Here is a 17,700-nt window from a genome sequence, read left to right on the forward strand (position 1 = left end):
TTCCCTTCCTCCCTCCCTCCTTCCTACCTTTGCTCCCCTTGTGAGTGAGAACGTGTGTTCTTTCTGTGCCTGGCTCGCGCCCTCTGCGTCAGGCGTGTTTGCTGCCCCTGACGTGTGAGGAGTCTCTGGACCGTGCTAACTCTCTGCTGCCTTGTGTGGGAAGAACCTTCTTGCAGTGTGAACTTTGCTGCAGGGCAGTTTTTGTAGCATTGTCATCCCCCGCTGTCCTGTCCTTCAGGTTTGCTGACTTGCTTAGGGAGAAGTCCCCCAACGGGATTATCTAAACAGGTTCGATCTTTGCCCAGCCTTTTACAACTGTTTTAACGCATTATTGTTTTCCCTGTAACTTTATAGTCAGCCTGGTGGTAACTTTTGTGCAGGGCATGAGAGCCACCTGGCTGGATTTTTCTGCAGTGACTTTCCTCTGTCCTGCGTGGGCGGGTGCTCCTGTCCTGGAGGCTGCAGGTGCTGTGCCTGCGCTCCACTGGCGTCGCCTGCGGCTCTGTGACGCGTGTTCACGTCCACCGGGACAGACCCACCGTGACCCTCGTCTTCCCTGTGAAACGCCCTCACCGTGTCAGATACTTATTTTTTCAGATGAATCGTAGACTTAGTTTGTCAAGGCCAGAAGTGTCCTGTTGGGACTTGCTGTCTGTCTGTCTTGTTTGATGGGGAGACAGTTGGCATCTTCAGATGTTTCTCCCATTGCCCACAGGCCGCTGTGGCCGGGTCGGATGGTTTTCTGTGCGTAGGAACCGCCGTCGGCGCCTCTCTGGCTTGTGTCACCTCCGACCCACCGGGAGTCAGCTCCGCTCTGCCTTCCCGTCCGGCCCTGCCAAGCCCCTTCCAGAGCCTCCGCCCCGCTCCCTGTCCCCCTCATTGTCCTGCCCTCTCCGCCTGTGGCCTCCCGGGCTGGGGGCGATGGCCAGAATTTGGTTTTGTTCACGGCAGACCCTCCAGCTGCTGAGACGGTGCCAGGTACAAAGGAGGCGTTTGGTACCCTCTGATGGGGTGGCTCTGCCAAGCATGCCCCGAATTTCATGTTTTCTACCTTATTGCGAAGGAGACCCGCACTAGTGGCCGCTGGTTAGACAGCCAGGCTGTGTCCCTGAGCCCGTTGTCCTGGGCATCCTGGGCGGTCTCTGTGGTCTCTGCAGATGGCACTGCCGAGCCCCTCCTCGCGGCTACTTGTGGCTCCGTCCCCCTTCCTGGCCCCTGTGGCGGGAAAGGAGGCGTTCCTTTCCACGGTGTTACACATTAGCTTTCCAGGAGTCATCCTGCTGGCCGATTATTCGCCTTTTAAATCTGTAACTCTTTCTCCCGACTTCACTTTGTCCCTCTGACCTGCCCATTCTGTGGACTTTTCCGTGCTTTTGCATATGTGGGGTGCCCCAGCCTGTCCCCCCGCGTCTCCCGCACCACTGGCCACGTGGCCCCGTGGCTCAGGCCACACTGTGTTGCTGTCCTCGCCGCCTCTTTCTCTTCAGCTGGAGCATCTGGTCCATCAGGGAATTCAGCTTCCTTTATTTTCAGAATATACCAAAATCAGCCACCTCTCAAGCCCATGGCGGTCACCATAGCATCTGGGGAGGGGACACGGAAGGCACACGCCTCATCGAGCCCCTGCTCTGTGCCAAGTTCTGTGCCGGGCCCTGCTCCCGAGACACGTGGTGGGTCCTCAGTGCTCTCCTTCCGTTGCCTTGTGGCCTTTCCTCCCACGGGGACTCCATCCCATAGGGTCCCAAGTGTCATGAGCAGCTGAGTCTGGTTTTCGGACTCAGAAACAGCTCCGGACCTTGGCCGTCCCTGTGGTAAGCTTTTCCCTTTAGGGACCACGTTATTTGTACTCTAAGCAGTTTGGAGTCCAGCAGCACCAGAGTGTGCGGAGAGGAAGGGAGGCCTCCCTGGGGCACCTGTCCTTGGGCTGCCACAGAAGGCCGCTCCCTCTCTGGAAAGTTCCAAAGTGGCCCTGTTGTGTGATGTTGCTGAGACCTGCCTGTTTTGAGCACCAGAGGTCGGAGGACGTGTTGCTCTGAGCAGACCCTCCGCCCTCCTCCCCATCTGCGTGGCCCTGGCTGCTGCCGGGCACCTGAGCCCGGCTCTCGGGGCTGTGCGGCTGGAGAGAGCAGCAGCGGTCCCTTAGGAGTGTCCGTGGAGCTGGGCGGGGGTGGCGGCCTGCATGGGGCCAGACGGAGGGGGAGGGGATCTGGATCCAGAGACCTCACCCGGGGGCTCGCTCCTGGAGCGCATCCACACGTGTCCAGGGGACTGTCTGGAGCCCACCCCACGGCTCTCACAGCCTGGCTCTTTTCTGCCCTGAGGGGCCCCTCTGAGACCGAGCAGGCATGGGGAGAGCCTCTGGCTGGTGCCTTCTCTGCCTCCCCAGTGTGGGGGTGGCACCGCAGGTGTAGGAGCCACCTTGGGTCCCCGTGGCCACCCTTCGTACCGTCACTGGGTATCTCCGGGTCAGGGAGGGCAGACAGGGATATTTGTCCTTGCCCAGCTTGCCCCTGCCCAAGGCCAACTTCACCTGCAGAGCCCAGACCTCGAGTCCCAGCCTCTCTGTGTGATGGTGTCCTGCCTTCTCGTTCTAGGGCCAGGGCTTCCCCCATGATGCCCACCAGGAGGGCAGCCCTCGGAGGGCTTGTCCTGCCCTGGGCGCTGGGCAGTGAGTGGAGCCTACGCTCCCGGCCAGGGAGTCCTGGTGTGGAGACCCTGGGGCAGGAGCAGCCAGGGCTGATCTTGATCGGAGGCTGAGAACCAGGCTCCCCGAGGCTGGGCAGTGTAGCTGTACCCACTGGGCATTCAGAATGGCAGGGCCAAGCCACAGCCAGAATGTCTTTAAAATAGGCTGGGACGTCAGCTCATCTGAGCGTGCCCCAGTAGCTACCCCTGGGCCAGTGACGGTGGGGCAGGGCAAGATTAAGCAGAATCTTGAACATGGGGGTCAGGAGGGCTGGGTGGAGAGGAGGTCACTCGTGAGATGGAGCTGGGGAGGGAAGGAGGACGGGAGACACAGAGACTTTTCCTTTTGGTGACTCTGTGGCCCCCAGGACCCTCTACCATAGGACTGGGAGCAGAGGAGGGGGCTCCCTGCCCCGGGGTTCATCTTCCCAACCTCTGGGGAAGCAGGGAACACACCCTTGTGTTGGCCCAAAGGCCCAGGAAGGGTGTCCCCAAGTCTGCTGCGACTGGTCAAGCCCCCAGGCTCTGTCCAGGGCCTTCTGGGGACATCATCTCACACATGCGTCCTGTGACCCAGGTCAGGATGGCCCTACCCCTGGATTCGCCATCTCAGGGGAATTCTAGGACCCCACACTGGCCCCAGTGCCTGAGGAGCCCTGTGTTCCTTGCTCCAGTGTCTGTAAGGAAACCCACCATCTGCTGAGTGGAACGGGGGTCCCAGCAGGCCCAAGGCGGCTCCCCTGACACTGTCCCACGCAGGGGAGCCTCCAGGCCCCATGTGTGCAATCACAGAGCAGGTGGGGGGTTGGGTGTATGTGGGGTGGCTTTGCCGGGTGCCTGTTGAGGGGTCAATTTGCTGAGGGTGGATCTGAGGGCTGGCCCTTCCTCTGGCTCCATGGTCCCCTACGACCCTTGCTCCTGTCTTTCCTGCTCCTCCGAGGCTGCCCCTCATGGCTGCCCGCCTGGACTCTTGGGTCCTCTCTCGGGCTGGACTCAGCACCATCTCATGCCGCCCTGTCCCCTTGGTCTGGGTAAGATGTGCTGCCACCAGCCCCAGCCCCATGAGGCCCCCACAGGGGTGGGGCCAGCGGGTACGGTTGAGGCAGGGAGGGAAGATGGCAGGGCGGTTAGGTGTGAGGTGTTGTGGGGTGACCAGACGGCATCTTCAGAGAGCATGGAAGCTGTGGACTGGGGGAGTCCAGATCAGGTTAGAAAGAGCAGCAAGGCCCAGGGCGCTGGGGAGAGGCCCAAGGAAGGGACCTGGGTGGCTTGGGGCCAGGGAACAGGTGTGAGAGCTGGCGGAGGGCCAGCAAGCAGGACAGCAGGTGGACATGCTCTGGAGGAGGAAAGGCCGAGGCAGGCTGTGGACCCCTGGGTGGAGCCAGCGGGGGAGCCTAAGTCCTCAGGGCGTGGATGGAGGGGCAGGAGCCCAGTGGGAGGGCCAGGAACTGGGAGGTGGGGGCTCGGAGTCTGGTTGGGAGCAGGGAGGACCCACCATCCTTCCCTAGCCCCACTGTACCTGGTTTCCCAGGAGAGTGGACAGCTGTCTGGGGGACAACCAGGTGGCCATCAGGAGAACTTCGGGAGGAGAGGCTGGGGAAGCTGGGCATGGACGGTGGTGTCAGGGTCTGAGAGGGGCACAGAAGCCAGGGGAGGAGGCTGTGGGAGGCTGAGAGGGTGGCTCAGCTGTGACCAGGAATGTTGTGATGGAGACAGAGGGCCTGGAACTTACGGCTGTCAGGGTTCCACCTGCAGCCAGGGAGCTCCCGTGTTCTCTGGGGACGTGGGGGTGGGGGTGGGGGTGGGGCGAGGGTGTGTGCTGAGGACAGTGTTGCTGAGGGCCAGGAGCTGCAGGTTTCCTTCCCGGGACTTGCATGGACAGAGCCTGTCCCAGTCCGCTCCCCTTGGAGCCTGGGGAGGGGCCTGGCCTCCGTCCCTCCTTTCCACCACCTACCTGCCTGAGGCCTCGTCTTCCTTTAACTGACCGTGAGCCTGGGAAGCTCGCGGGCAGGCCAGGCCTCCATGCTGATTTTGTTTGTGGTTTGTGCTCTTTTTCTTAAAGAGACTGCCCACCAGCAAGTAAGATTCAAGGCTGTCCGAAACCTGGATCTGACCTGCTGCAATATCGCACATAAAAAAAAGAAAAGATAACAGTAATCGAAGGAGCCCCGAGCCGCCACCACCCAGGGGACACAGAGTATACACCGTGTCATCCTGTTCTGATGCCTGGTTTTCAAAGAACAGGAACGAGACGCAGCCGAGCCCACCACCTTCATCCTGTTTTGTGAATTTGCTTTTTGTCTGCACCTCCCTGCATGACGTGTGGACTATCTCCCCATTTTAAGATTTTACACACATGATCCATTAGAACGTTTCTTTTTGCTCTTCCTGGCTAAGAAAAGTTGAGCATTTTGTACACTTACGTGTTGGCCATTTGGACTTCTGTGTGACTTACGTGTGTGTGTGTGTGTGTGTGTGTGTGTGTGTGTGTGTCGTCTTTGCCCCTTTTCCTGTGAACTGACCCTCCCACTGCTCGTGGGAGCTGCTTAGATGCTCTGCAGCCTGCGTCTCACCGGGCCTTTCTCGTGCGTGCTGTCGCCGCTGTCCTCTTCCCTACGGCTCTCAGTTGTGTGTCCCTGGGAAGCTTGCTCCACCCCAAGGGCGCGCGTGCTCTGCTCTGCTGTCTGCTCCATGTTTGAAGCACCACTTTCCATATTTTGGTCCTTATTCCATTCATTACATATTTTTGTTGGTAGTGTGAGGTGGGGGCCCTGTTGTGTCTTTTCCACATGTCTAGCCAGGGGCCCAGCATCGTTTATTTAAGATCTCCTCTCCCATCTGCTCTTGTCCCCATAAATTCACCTTTGTTCCAGAGTGTCCTGCAGATGGGATCAGCGTGAGGTCTTTGGTAGGCTGGGGGCTGCGTTCAGGCTGCAGACCTGTTGGGTGTTGGCCAGTAGGCTTTCATCTCTCTTGTGGGGGGTCTTAGTTCCGATTCCCACCTCAGTGGCTCTGAGACCTCCTGTCCTCCTCGGTTCTTATGCCCGGACTCCTGCCTGCACAGGTGAGTCCCCAATGACCCCTCCTCCCATGTGAGGGGGTTCTGCCTCCTACTGGGGGGTGTCCCCACTTCAGTGCCACTTGGTGTTTTTTTCCAGCTTTATTGAGATATAATTGACAAATAAAAATTGTATCTATCCACGGTAGACAACATGATGATTGGATATACATGTACACGGTCAAATGGTCACCACCATCCAGCTAATTAACACATTCGTCACTTCGCGTAGTTACCTTTGTATGTGAAGGACACTTACGATCTACTCTCGTAGCAAATTTCAAGGAAACAATACAGTGTTATTAACTATAGTCACTGTTCTGAACCTCAGATTCCCAGAACTTACTCATTCTTTTTTTTTTTTCTTCCTTTTTTCGTGTCCGGCAACGGATCGCAACCCTCAGTGTCATGCCCGTACCGGACCGGGACTGGCAACGGGATCGCAACCCTCGGTGCTGCGCCCACACCTCGCTCAGCCAGTGAGCAGGAACCGGTCTGTATGTGGGATCCGAACCCTCAGCGGGAGCGCCGCCACGCTTCCCAAGCGGCGCACTAGCGCAGTGCGCCACTGGGCCGGCCCCAGAACTTACTCATTCTAAGTGAAAGTTTGTGCTTTTGACCAACCTGTCTCCATTTCCAGTCCCACCCCGGCCATTGACACAGCTGTTCTACTCTCTGCTTCTACAAATTCAACTTTTTTAGATTCCACTTAAAATGAGATGATGTGGTATTTGTCTTTTTGTGTCTGGCTTATTTCGCTTAGTGTAGTATCCTCCAGGTCATCTATTTTGTTTCAAATGGCAGGATTTTCTTGTATTGTGGCTGAATAATATTCCATTGTGTATATGCCATATTACAGTATCCACTGTGTGTGTACCACTGTTACACCGTCCGCTGTGCACGCGTACCACTGTTACACCATCCTCTGTGTGCATGTACCACCGTTACACCGTCCTCTGTGCGCACGTACCACCGTTACACTGTCCTCTGTGCACGCGTACCACCGTTACACCGTCCTCTGTGTGCACGTACCACCGTTACACCATCCTCTGTGTGTGCGTGCCACCGTTACACCGTCCTCTGTGTGCACGTACCACCGTTACACCATCCTCTGTGTGTGCGTGCCACCGTTACACCGTCCTCTGTGTGCACGTACCACCGTTACACCGTCCTCTGTGTGCGTGTGCCACCGTTACACCGTCCTCTGTGTGCACGTACCACTGTTACACCGTCCTCTGTGTGCGCGTACCACCGTTACACCGTCCTCTGTGTGCGCGTACCACCGTTACACTATGGCGCTACGTCTATACCACCATTATACTATCCATTTGTCCACAGACAGGCACGTAGGATGTTTCCATATCTAGGCGATTGTGGATAATGCTGCGATGAACACAAGAGTGCAGATATCTCTTCAAGACACTAATTTCATTTTCTTTGGAAATATACCCAGAAATGGGATTGCTAGATTGGATGGTAGTTCTATTTTTAATTTTTGAGAACCTCCCACATTGTTTTCTATAATGGTTGTACCAATTTACATTCTCACCAAGAGTGTACAAGGGTCCCCTTTTCTCTAACCCTTGACAGCACTTGTTATCTCGTCTTTTTAATAATGGCCACTCTTACATTCAGACAGGTCAGCTAATAGCTCATTATGGTTTTGATTTGCATTTCCAAAATGATTAGTGATTTTGAGCACTTTTCATATACCTGTTGGCCATTTTCTTTGGAAATATGTCTGTTCAGATCCTTTGCCCATTTAAAAGTTAGGTTATTTGGTTTTTTGCTATTGAGTTGTATGAGTTTGTTATGTATTTTGGATATTAACCTCTTATAAGATATATGGTTTGCAAATATTTTCTCCCATTCTTTAAACTGCCTTTTCATTTTATTGGCTGTTTCCTTTGCTTACAAAGAATTTTTAGTTTGATATAGTCCCATTTATTTATTTTTACTTTGGATGCTTGTGCTTTTGGTGTCACGTTCAAAATATCATTGCCAAGATCAATGTCAAGGAGGATTTTCCCTATGTTTTCTTCTAGGAGATTTACAGTTTTAGGTCTTACATTTAAGTCTTTAATCCATTTAGAGTAATTTGTTGTATGTGGTGTAAGATAAGGGTCTAGTTTTATTCTTTTGCATGCATGTGGATATCCAATTATCCAAGCCCCATGTATTGAAGATAATCTTTTCCCCATTGTGTATTCTTGGTGCCCTTGTCAAAGTATATGCATGGGTTTATTTCTAGGCTGTCTATTCTGTTCCATTGGTCCATATGTCCTTTTTTTTTTTTTTTTTTTTTGCCAGTGCCATACTGTTTTGGTGACTTTACCTTTGTAATAGAGTTTGAAGTAGGAAGTGTGATAGCTCCAGATTTGCTTTTCTTTCTCGAGATTGCTTTGACTATTCAGGGTCTTTTGTGATTCCATATGAATTTCAGGATTGTGTTTTCTACTTTTGTGAAAACTGTCATTGGAATTTTGGTAGGGATTGCATTGAATCTGTAGATTTCTTTAGGTAGTATGGGCATTTTGACAGTATTAATTCTTCCAATCCATGAACATGGGCTATCCTTTCATTTATTTGCATCCTCTTTAATTGCTTTCATCAATATTTAATAGTTTTATTGTACAGATATTTTACCTCCTTGGTTAAATTTATTCCTAAGTATTTTATTCTTTTTTATGCTATCATAAATGGAATTTTCTTAATTTCTTTTTAAGATATTTCATTGTTAGCATATAGAAATGCCACTGATTTTTGTATGTTGATTTTGTATTCTATAACTTTACTAAATTCATTTGTTAGTTCTAACAGTTTTTTGGTAAAGTATTTAGGGTTTTATTATGTATGCTATATATACATATAAGATCATGTCACCTGCAAATAGAGATACTTTAACTTCTTCATTTCTGATTTGGATGCCTTTTTGATTATTTTTGGCTAATTGCTCTAGGTAGGACTTCCAGTGATATGTTGAATAGAAGTGGTGAGAGTGGGCACCCTTCTCTTGTTCCTAATCTTGGAGGAAAAGCTTTCAGCTTTTCACCATTGGGTATGATGTTAGCTCTGGGCTTGTCACATATGAACTTTATTATATCAAGGTATATTTCTTCTATACCTAATTTGTTAAGAGCTTTTACTATGAAAGGATGTTGAATTTTGTCAAATGCTTTTTCTGCATCTATTCAGATGACCATATGATTGTTTTCCTTCATTCTGTTAATATGGCATGTCATGTTTATAGATATGTATATGTTGAACCATCCTTCCATGCTGGGGACACATTCTACTTGATCATGGTATATGATCTTTTAAATGTGCTGTTGAGTTTGGTTTGATAGTATTTTTTAAAAAATTTATCTCTCAAAATACATTGTAGTTGATTTTCATGCCCCTTTACTCTTGCCTCTCCCCCCACCCCACATCATATCTGTTCATTTGACTCAAATAGTTTAAGGAATTTTTGTGGTTATTCTGTCTTCTTCCCCCCTTTATTTGTTTGTGTGTTTATTTATTTTGAGCACCCACAAATAAGTGAGAACATGTGGCATTTCTCTTTATGTGCCTGACTTGTTTCACTTCATATAATTTCCTCCAAGTCCATCCATGTTGTTGGGAATATTAGTATTTCATTCTATTTTATAGCTGAGTAGTATTCCATTGTGTAGACGTACCACAGTTTCCTTATCCACTCATCAGATGATGGACATTTGGGCTGGTTCCAGCTCTTGGCTATCGTAAATAGAGCTGCAATAAACATTGGAGTATAGGTATCTCTTCGGCATGATGATTTCCATTCCTCTGGGTATATCCCCAACAGTGGAATTGCTGGGTCATATGGTAGATCTACCTGCAATTGTTTGAGGAACCTCCATACCATTTTCCATAAAGGCTGCACCACTTTGCAGCCCCACCAACAGTGTATGAGAGTTCCTTTTTCTCCACAACCTCTCCAACACTTATCATTCTCAGTCTTTTGGATGTTACCCATCCTAACTGGAGTGAGATGGTATCTCAAAGTGGTCTTGATTTGCATTTCCCAGATGCTGAGTGAGGTTGAGCATTTTTTCATGTGTCGGTTGGTCATTCATATATCTTCCTTTGAGAAATGCCTATTCAGCTCCTTTGCCCATTTTTTAATTGGGTTGTTTTTTTGCTGTAAAGTAGTTTGAGTTCCTTGTATATTCTGGATATTAATCCTTCCCCCCCCCTATATTTTGCAAATATTTTCTCCCACTCTGTTGGTTGTTTTTTTACTCTGTTGATTGTTTCTTTGGCTGTGTAGAAGCTTTTTAGTTTGACATAATCCCATTTCTTTATTTTACCTTTAGTTGCCTGTGCTTTTTGGGTCCTATTCATGAATTCTGTACCCATTCCTACTTCCTGGAGTGTTTCCCCTATGTTTTCTTTAAGGAGTTTTACTGTTCCAGGATGTATATTTAATTCTTTAGTCCATTTTGAGTTGATATTGGTGTATGGTGAAAGGTATGGGTCTAGTTTCATTGTCCTACATGTGAGTATCCAGTTTTCCCAGCACCACTTGTTGAAAAGGCAGCCTCTTCCCCAGTATGTAGATTTGCTGTCTTTGTCAAGGATCAGATGGCTGTAGGCGTATGGACTGATTTCTGGGTTCTTTATTCTATTCCATTGGTCCATTTATCTTTTTTTTTTTTTTTTGCCAGTACCATACTGTTTTTGTGACTTTACCGTTGTAATAGAGTTTGAAATTGGAAGTGCGATAGCTCCAGATTTGCTTTTCTTTCTCAGGGCCACTTCAAGATCTGCAGTGAGATCAAGGTTGGCAGGCCTGCAGGTCTCTGGGAGGGCTGGGCTGCTTTCAGACTGCAGCTGGGGCTGGAGCTGAGTTACAGGGCTATTTCAGGATCTGTGGTGGGACCAAGGTTGGTAGGCCTGCTCCAGGGGTATGGGCTGGCATGTCTCCTAGCAGATTCTGGACAGTGGTTCTGATGGCAGGACTAAGGCCAAACAGGGCTGTAGCTGAGTCCATAGGGGGATGAGGGTCTGTGGCCAGGACCCCCTGGGTACAAGCCTACCTTCTCAAGACACCCTCCTCAGTCTTGGGCTCCATCAGTGCTTCACGACCTCCTACTTGAGTTCCAGGGCTCCCACAAAATCACTGTGTCTGTGGGTGGCTACCAAATTCTCATTGCTATGGGGTAGACAAGTGGCAGTCTCCTCTTCTGCCACCTTGCTGCCCTCCACTGGGTGCTCTTTCCAGTCTTTTTTCTTTTTTGTTAATTTGAGCTCATATCACTGGGGCTTCATGACTCTGTGTCACCAAGGGAATCTCACTGTAGATGAGCCTTCCTGGTCCTGTGGTGTCTGCTCGTTATCCACAGTCACCAGCACTGATTCTCTGTGGGTCCAACTTCAGATCACGAAATACCCCCGCTACTCAGCCTCACAGGCTGCATGAGCTTCCTTGGCGTCTCCCTGGCAGTAGGGAGAGTTTTGTTTCTTCAAGTCATCCAGGTCACCGAGGTCTCAGCTCCAGCTTCCAGCCCCCAGCTCCTGTCCATGTATTTCCCCCTGAGCCCCTACCCTGCAGGGATATTTGTGTCTGATACTCACCCCCAATCACTGTGGCCTCTCAGGGTTTCAATGTAATTTCTTCTTTTAGCACATGGGGTTTAGCTCTTCTGTGACCTCAGATAGGTACTGACTTTGTGAAAACCTGATTTTGCCCAGCATCTTGATGTGCTCGTGAGGAAAGGGGTTGTTTTAGCTGTCTGCTGTGTTGCTGGAACATTTGTAAACTAGATGTTTCCTAATGTTTCCTCCCGCTTCTTGTGATTCTCACTTCAGGTTTGACTCCCCAAGTTGGTGCTGCATATTTTGAGACCTCCTATATGTTTTTGGTGGGCTTGATTCTGTGCTTTCACAAATTAGGCATAGAAATCAGTTTGTGCTAGAAACTGTGAAGGTCCCTGTTTATATCTTCAGGGCACGTGAAAGGAGGAAGTTTAGATTCACTAAAGTTTCACTTTCTGGGTGAGTCAATCATTTGTCCGTGGGGTGTGGGGAGGGTCCCTGTGTACAGAGGAATGGCTGCTGGGCAGTGACTACCCCTGGCTTCTGGCCATGTGGACCTGGTATCTCAGTGAAGCCTATAGGGGTCACCGCCCCCTGGTCCACCCTCTGGCAAGCTCAGCGGCCTTGTTGCTGGAATATCTGGGTATCCCACCCCTATGCCCCATGTCACCTCCCCTACACTCTGCCTCTTCTTTGATGGCTCCGACATATGCCTGGTTACCTGTCTTCAGTTTCCAGCAGAGACATGGATGACCCGGTCATGATCCTTCTGTGACTTAGGCAGTGATGTGGGGTTGGGGAAGGTGGACTTAGAGGTGGGAATCAGTCCTCCATGCTGAACTCGAGGGGCTCTGGATTGTAGATGATGCTTCTCAGCAGAGGGTCTCGTCCCCAGGGAAAGGAATGCTCAGGGTCACCTGGAGGATCAGTGTGCACCTGTGTGTGCCTGTGTGCACGCCTGTGTGCGTGTCTCCGTGAGCACATGGAAGCGTATGTGCACATGTGCACAGGTGTGTGTGTGCATGTGCTGCAGACACCCATGCTGCCTGCCAGGGCCGCCCACTGCCACTGGGCTGCAACGCGCAGGGGAAGCTGAGTAGCTGGCTGCTCTCTGCTTGTCCGTGTAGGTTGCTAGGACGTCAAGGGCTTCCCCAATGTTCATGAGGAAAGCAGAGGGACCAAGAGCCAGTGAGGACAGGGAGGGGCCTCTCCCTGTCTTGGGTAGCACCAGGGTGGGTGGGCACAGCTGAGGAGCTCGAGGGGCATCCAGAGTCTGGCCCAGGTTAGGGAGGGCTGTGAGATAGTGAGGCAGGTCCTGCCCCCGCCCTTCCAGCTGTCCTGTACCAGGCACCCATCTCACCTGTGTCCTCCTTTCCCTTACAGGGAAAGCATATTTGTCCCAGAAAAAGAACACAGAGAACGTGCGGAAGCCCTTGAAGCATCGGGGCAAGGGGGCATCCCAGAAGCCTGAGGTCCTGCTGGGCTGGACGACACGCATCTATTCCTACAGCCACCAGTGAGCATGCAGTTGCGCACCTGCCCCCACGGGTTCTGCTGAGCCGCCAGGGATGCCTCCCCTGGGAAACAAGAACATCCCCCCACCCTCACCTCCCAGGGGAGTGGCTGGGCCACTGGGTACCAGGCTTCCCTGGGACTCATGGAGGGGCAGGCGGGTGAGGAGACAGCCACCACCATGGGCCTGACGCAGCAGTGCTAAGCCCCAGTCCTGCCAGAGCCGTGACCCCTGGAGGAGCCACCCTTAGCAGAGCTGTGTTTGCAGTCATGTCTCCCTCTCAGGGGCACGCTGCCCACCATCTGTGCTTAGGGAGGCCCTGCTCCTCACACTCACATGGGGACAGAGGGTCCCAGCCGCTGGGAGCCCTCAGCACTCCAAGGTCCCAGGTGATGGAAACTGTGTTAAATGTTTACCAGGCACACCACTGTGGGCTGGGACTCCCAAATAAAGCAGCCCTCCAGTGACATGTGTCCAGGACAGGAGTGCTGCTTTGAGTGTTGCTGTGTTGGCTTTCCAGCCTCTGGCTGAGGACTGAGGACAGGCAGAGTGTGACCCGAAAGGAACAGGGGCAGGGTCACAGGGCCTGTCCTCAAGGCAGGGTGGGGGCCGGCAGCTACACCCCTAGGAGTTATGCAGAACCCTCTGCCTGGGACACAGGGTGACTGTGGACACACTGGACCATCAGGATATCCCACCAGACCCAGTCCTGCAGTCTTGGGGCCACACTGCTGGGTGCCACCCGTGTCCCAGCCCCTCCCTGCCTCCCAGCAGGCCCTGAGTCACGCCCTGCTGTGCACAGCCACGGGCACAGGCTCACACACACACACATGCCCCGCGGGGGCTGCATGAGGCAGGATCAGAGCGGCTGCACATAGCCTTGTCCTGCTATGGGTCTCCAGCCTTTTATTCACACAAGGACTCAAAGAACACACGTCACTGCTGACATCAAGTGGTGGGGACCTTGTGGAGGAAGGACGCAGCAGGCCTGGCCACTGCCCTGACCAGTGGCCACCCATGAGCTGCCCTCTTGTCCCAGAGCTGAGGCCTGGCTGGTTCACCTGAGGGCAGGAAGCCCCAGCCTGCCTGGCACCAGGAGGGTAAGGGTGGGTGTGCCTGGGCCCAAAACATCCAAGACCAATTCCAGAGAACACCTGTGCTGAGCCAGGGGACCTGACCTGTGGCTGGAGACCAGCATGCCGTAGAGGGCCTCCCAGCCCAGTGACAAAAAGCGAAGAAGCACTAAGCGGCCTCCCCAGGCCCGCACAGGTCAGGACGTGGTCCCTGCCACGGCGGCCCACAGCCCCAGGCCCTCAAGGGCCTCCTGCCTGCGCAGGGCCCTTTGCTGCTAGCACACCAGCCCTCCCCCGGCCTAGGAGGGAGGGCCCTGACCTGAGTGGGTGGGGTGCACCCAGATCCCAAGGCCACAGGTCGCCAGTGGGCCCCAGGTCTCTCCAAAGCTATTTGGCAGAGCTGAGGCAGCAGCTCAGCAGACAAGGACAGGAAGTGTCCGTAAATGTATGCATGTTCAGAAAAGCCCTTAATTGTCCTCTACCCACCACAGCTGGCCGGGGTCAGGAGGGGACCCAGGCATCCCCTTGGCCTGCAGTGCCAGGTCTCATTGGCCCTGAGCTGAAGTTTCACCAGCACCCAGCATCCCGTGGCCAGGGGTCAGCCAGGGGTCTGGGCGGGGATGGGGGTGGGGGGCAAGGAGCCACCAGGCTGCTCCTGGCAGTCGAGGTCCTCATGCAGGCCTGGACCCCAGCATGGCCTAACTCAGTGAGCCTGGGTGCGAGGGGACAGCCCATACCCACAAAGGGCCCGTGCCGCTGCTCTGGGTGTTGGGGACAGCACCCCCACCTCAAACAAAAGCACAACGCCGAGCAGAGGCCGCAGTGGCGTGACTGTGCTGGCCACACCTCGTCTACGCTTCCAGGGACCCCTCGCAGCAGGTCCTTTGCCTGGAGCCTTCTCAGGATGACCTTGGGGCAGGCTCTCACCCCGACGCCGGGGCCCTTGGTGGCACAGGGAGGCTGGGGGCCTGGCTTTGGAGCTCTCGCTGCGTTGGAAGGAATCATGCATGGTCTCAAAGGCCCCACGAGACCTGGGAGAGCAGATGCCCCCCGTGGCCCCTGCAGGGCTTCGTGGGGGGCTGCAAGGCAGGCCTCGCTTTCTGACGCCTGAAGCAGGCGGGGTCTGGTGGTGAGTCCCCGGTGAGAGGAAGCAGGAGAAAGGCACGGGCCCCTGCGTCTCCAGCGGGACGATGCTAGGCCGCCTCCTCCGCAGCCTGTGGGCCCTGGCGGGGCCGCTTCTGCGGTGGTGCAGGGAGCTGGGGGAGGGGTGGGCAGCCAGAGGTGCCCCTGAGGTCTCTGAAAGACATGGCTATTGGGGACACTGGCTCCCAGCTGACCTGAGGGCTTCATACAAAACTCTAAGCCAGGCTGGCAGGCGAGGCCAGGCCTGGGGGACCACGGCCCCACACCGCTGTCCTCAGTACACACAGCCACTGTTCCTCCGGGCCTGCCCCCAGCTTCTTTAGGCCAAGGGGAATTAAATATTGTCTGTTTCTCATTTTGGCAAAGTCAGCCCTTGGCCTCAGTCCCTGGGGTGCAGTTACCGCCACCGGGGCCTGGCCACTGCGAGGACCAGAGTGAGGAGGAGGAGCAGGAGGAGAGTGCAGGGCTGGGGGCAGCCGGTGGCCGAGGCACTGTGCCCCTCCCGCTCCGACAGGCCGGGTAGAGTGTGGGTCAAGGGCGTCCGAGAGCTGGAGCTCTTCTTGCTGGCCCGCCGGCCACACAGGTCATCCGGGCAGCCTTCGCCGCTGCCTGAGCCACTGCTGTCATCACCTGGGGAGGAGAGGAGGCTCTGGCAGGCCCGTCCCCACCAGGGCACCCCGAGTGCAGCATCCCTCCATGTGGCGCATGTGTTAGGTGACCCCAAAATCCTTGTGGCATGGACGCCTAGAGCCAGCTGCAACCTGACCACAGCATCTTGACCCACGGGAGCCCCAAGGACTCTTGCTCCCAGAGTCTGTCTCCCCGTGGCCCCACTTGAGCCAAGGCTGGACAGATATCCTGGCCCCCTTGCCAGGCCTCAATAGCACTGTGGGACACGGGCGCTTGGTGGCCATGCCCAGGCAGCAGCAGCAGCACCCTTAGGGCCACTGTGGGATCCCTGGGTGGGGGGTCCTGGAGGGCCATCTGCACCCTTCCTCTGCTGGTGGGGCTGTCACACCCCTGGGCCAACCCATGGCTCTCGGTCCCCCAAGACCCTTGCCCACCCTAGCCCCGGTGGGGCCTGCCCTCACTGGCGTCCTGGAAGTCCACATCGTTGCCGTTATAGGCACCACGCAGCCGGTTGGTCATGATCTTGAGCTGCATGATCTGCTGCCGGATGGTCATGTCGGGCTTGGTGATGTCCACCTCCACCTCGGGGTTGTTGATCTGGTTGGCCAGCCCGTCACCCATCACCTCGGGGAGGTACCTGGGGCAAGGAGGTCAGAGCCTAGGTAACTGTGCCGGCCCCTGCCAAGGTGCACTGCCCTAGCAGGACACGATCTCTGTAGTGCGAGACCCCCAGCAGGCCTCCGGGCAAGGTGCGTGCTGCGGGGAGCCGGCAGGGGCGACGGCTTTCCCGCCCAGCTTTCTGCATGTCATATGTAGGACACGGCTCTGTGCACACAGCTCCTGGTACCATGGGCCAGGCCCAGGGCCCCGCTGAAAGCACACAGGGCCAGGGGGCAGGACGTCCGCACCAGCCAGGCGGGCACCTACCGGCCCTTGGCCATCCCATTCCAGCAGCGGTCGTCGCTGGCGGGGCTCATGGCCATCTTCTCACGGCACAGGGTTCCAGGGAGGCTGATCCAGAAATCCTGGACATCACGGAGCTGGGTCTTGGCCTCAGAGACCTGCAGGGCAGCAGTCAGGCCAGTGGGCTGCCTGGGGCCAGCCTGCTCCACCTGTCCTGCCCTCCCACGCCCAGGGCGTGCTACGGCCAGCAGGCGGGTTGAGGGTCACTCACCAGCTTCTCCAGTGCACCCGTGGACGGCTTCTCCTGCAGTGTCAGCTTGCCCCGGCGCCGTTTCTCCTCGGGCCCAGGGCCCTGGGGATTGACTTTGGGGTTTCCGCAGCCCTGGATGACCTGGGGGGACACCGCAGGGTCCTGCAGGGGCAGCAGGACCATCTCTGGGACACCCTTTCCTGCACTTGCCACACCCTCCTGCTCACCTTGGCTGTGAGCGCGTCCTTGTTGTCCTGGAGGGTGTTGATGGCCTCTGCCAGCCACATGTGCACGCTGCCGATGACGCTCTCCGCACCGGATGGGCCCCAGAATTTGTCGGTGATGATCACCATGGAGTCTGGCACAGGTGTTAACACACGTGCACACACACACACACATGCGTGTCACCATATGTGCAAGTGACTAATACAGTCTTGACAGCATGGGCCAAAGGCCTGGGTTGGTATGAGAGACCCCATGAGTGCCCATGCAGGGTGGCCCAGCCTAGGATCACATATGAAAGTCACACGCACTTGTCAGCATGGCACACACCCACCTGTGTGCACATGTGCCCAGGGGCACCGGCTAACATGAACACACACAGAGGACACCAGGCATGCTCACAGGCCTGCTGTACGTCTACATGTGTCCATGTCAACTCCTGCAGGTGCTGATGTGTGCTTGTTTGCCCACATGTCAGATCATATACATGTTAGCCCACAGGAGCTGATGTGTTTGCATGTTGGTTCGCTTTGTGTCAGCACATGTACCCACTCACGTGTGCTAGCTCAAATGCACACTGACCTGCCTCATGTCAGCACATGCACATGTAAGCCTACCCATGTTAGAGCACATGGACACTGGCTCGTTGCATTAGTATGTGCAC

The 17,700-nt window shown here is 54.5% G+C and overlaps 2 protein-coding genes across 2 annotated transcripts in view; one reads left to right on the top strand and one right to left on the bottom strand.

The window, feature by feature from the left end:
• The window catches only part of ANKMY1 (ankyrin repeat and MYND domain containing 1), an 83,237-nt gene extending 70,415 nt beyond the window's left edge, over positions 1-12,822 (top strand). Inside the window, exon 18 of the mRNA XM_008583719.1 lies at positions 12,686-12,822. Within this exon, the coding sequence (XP_008581941.1) occupies positions 12,686-12,822 (137 nt within the window). The remainder of the gene's footprint in view (positions 1-12,685) is intronic.
• An 852-nt stretch (positions 12,823-13,674) lies between these two features.
• GPC1 (glypican 1) overlaps positions 13,675-17,700 on the bottom strand; it is an 8,416-nt gene continuing 4,390 nt past the window's right edge. Inside the window, exons 5-9 of the mRNA XM_008583717.1 lie at positions 17,042-17,172; positions 16,836-16,955; positions 16,589-16,722; positions 16,123-16,298; positions 13,675-15,661 (exon numbers count right to left, since the gene is read on the bottom strand). Coding sequence (XP_008581939.1) covers positions 15,429-15,661; positions 16,123-16,298; positions 16,589-16,722; positions 16,836-16,955; positions 17,042-17,172 — 794 coding nt within the window. The 3' untranslated portion in view covers positions 13,675-15,428. The remainder of the gene's footprint in view (positions 15,662-16,122; positions 16,299-16,588; positions 16,723-16,835; positions 16,956-17,041; positions 17,173-17,700) is intronic.

The sequence above is a fragment of the Galeopterus variegatus genome, unplaced genomic scaffold, assembly GCF_000696425.1.
Source record: "Galeopterus variegatus unplaced genomic scaffold, G_variegatus-3.0.2 Scaffold3013, whole genome shotgun sequence".
Taxonomy (NCBI): Eukaryota; Metazoa; Chordata; class Mammalia; order Dermoptera; family Cynocephalidae; genus Galeopterus; species Galeopterus variegatus.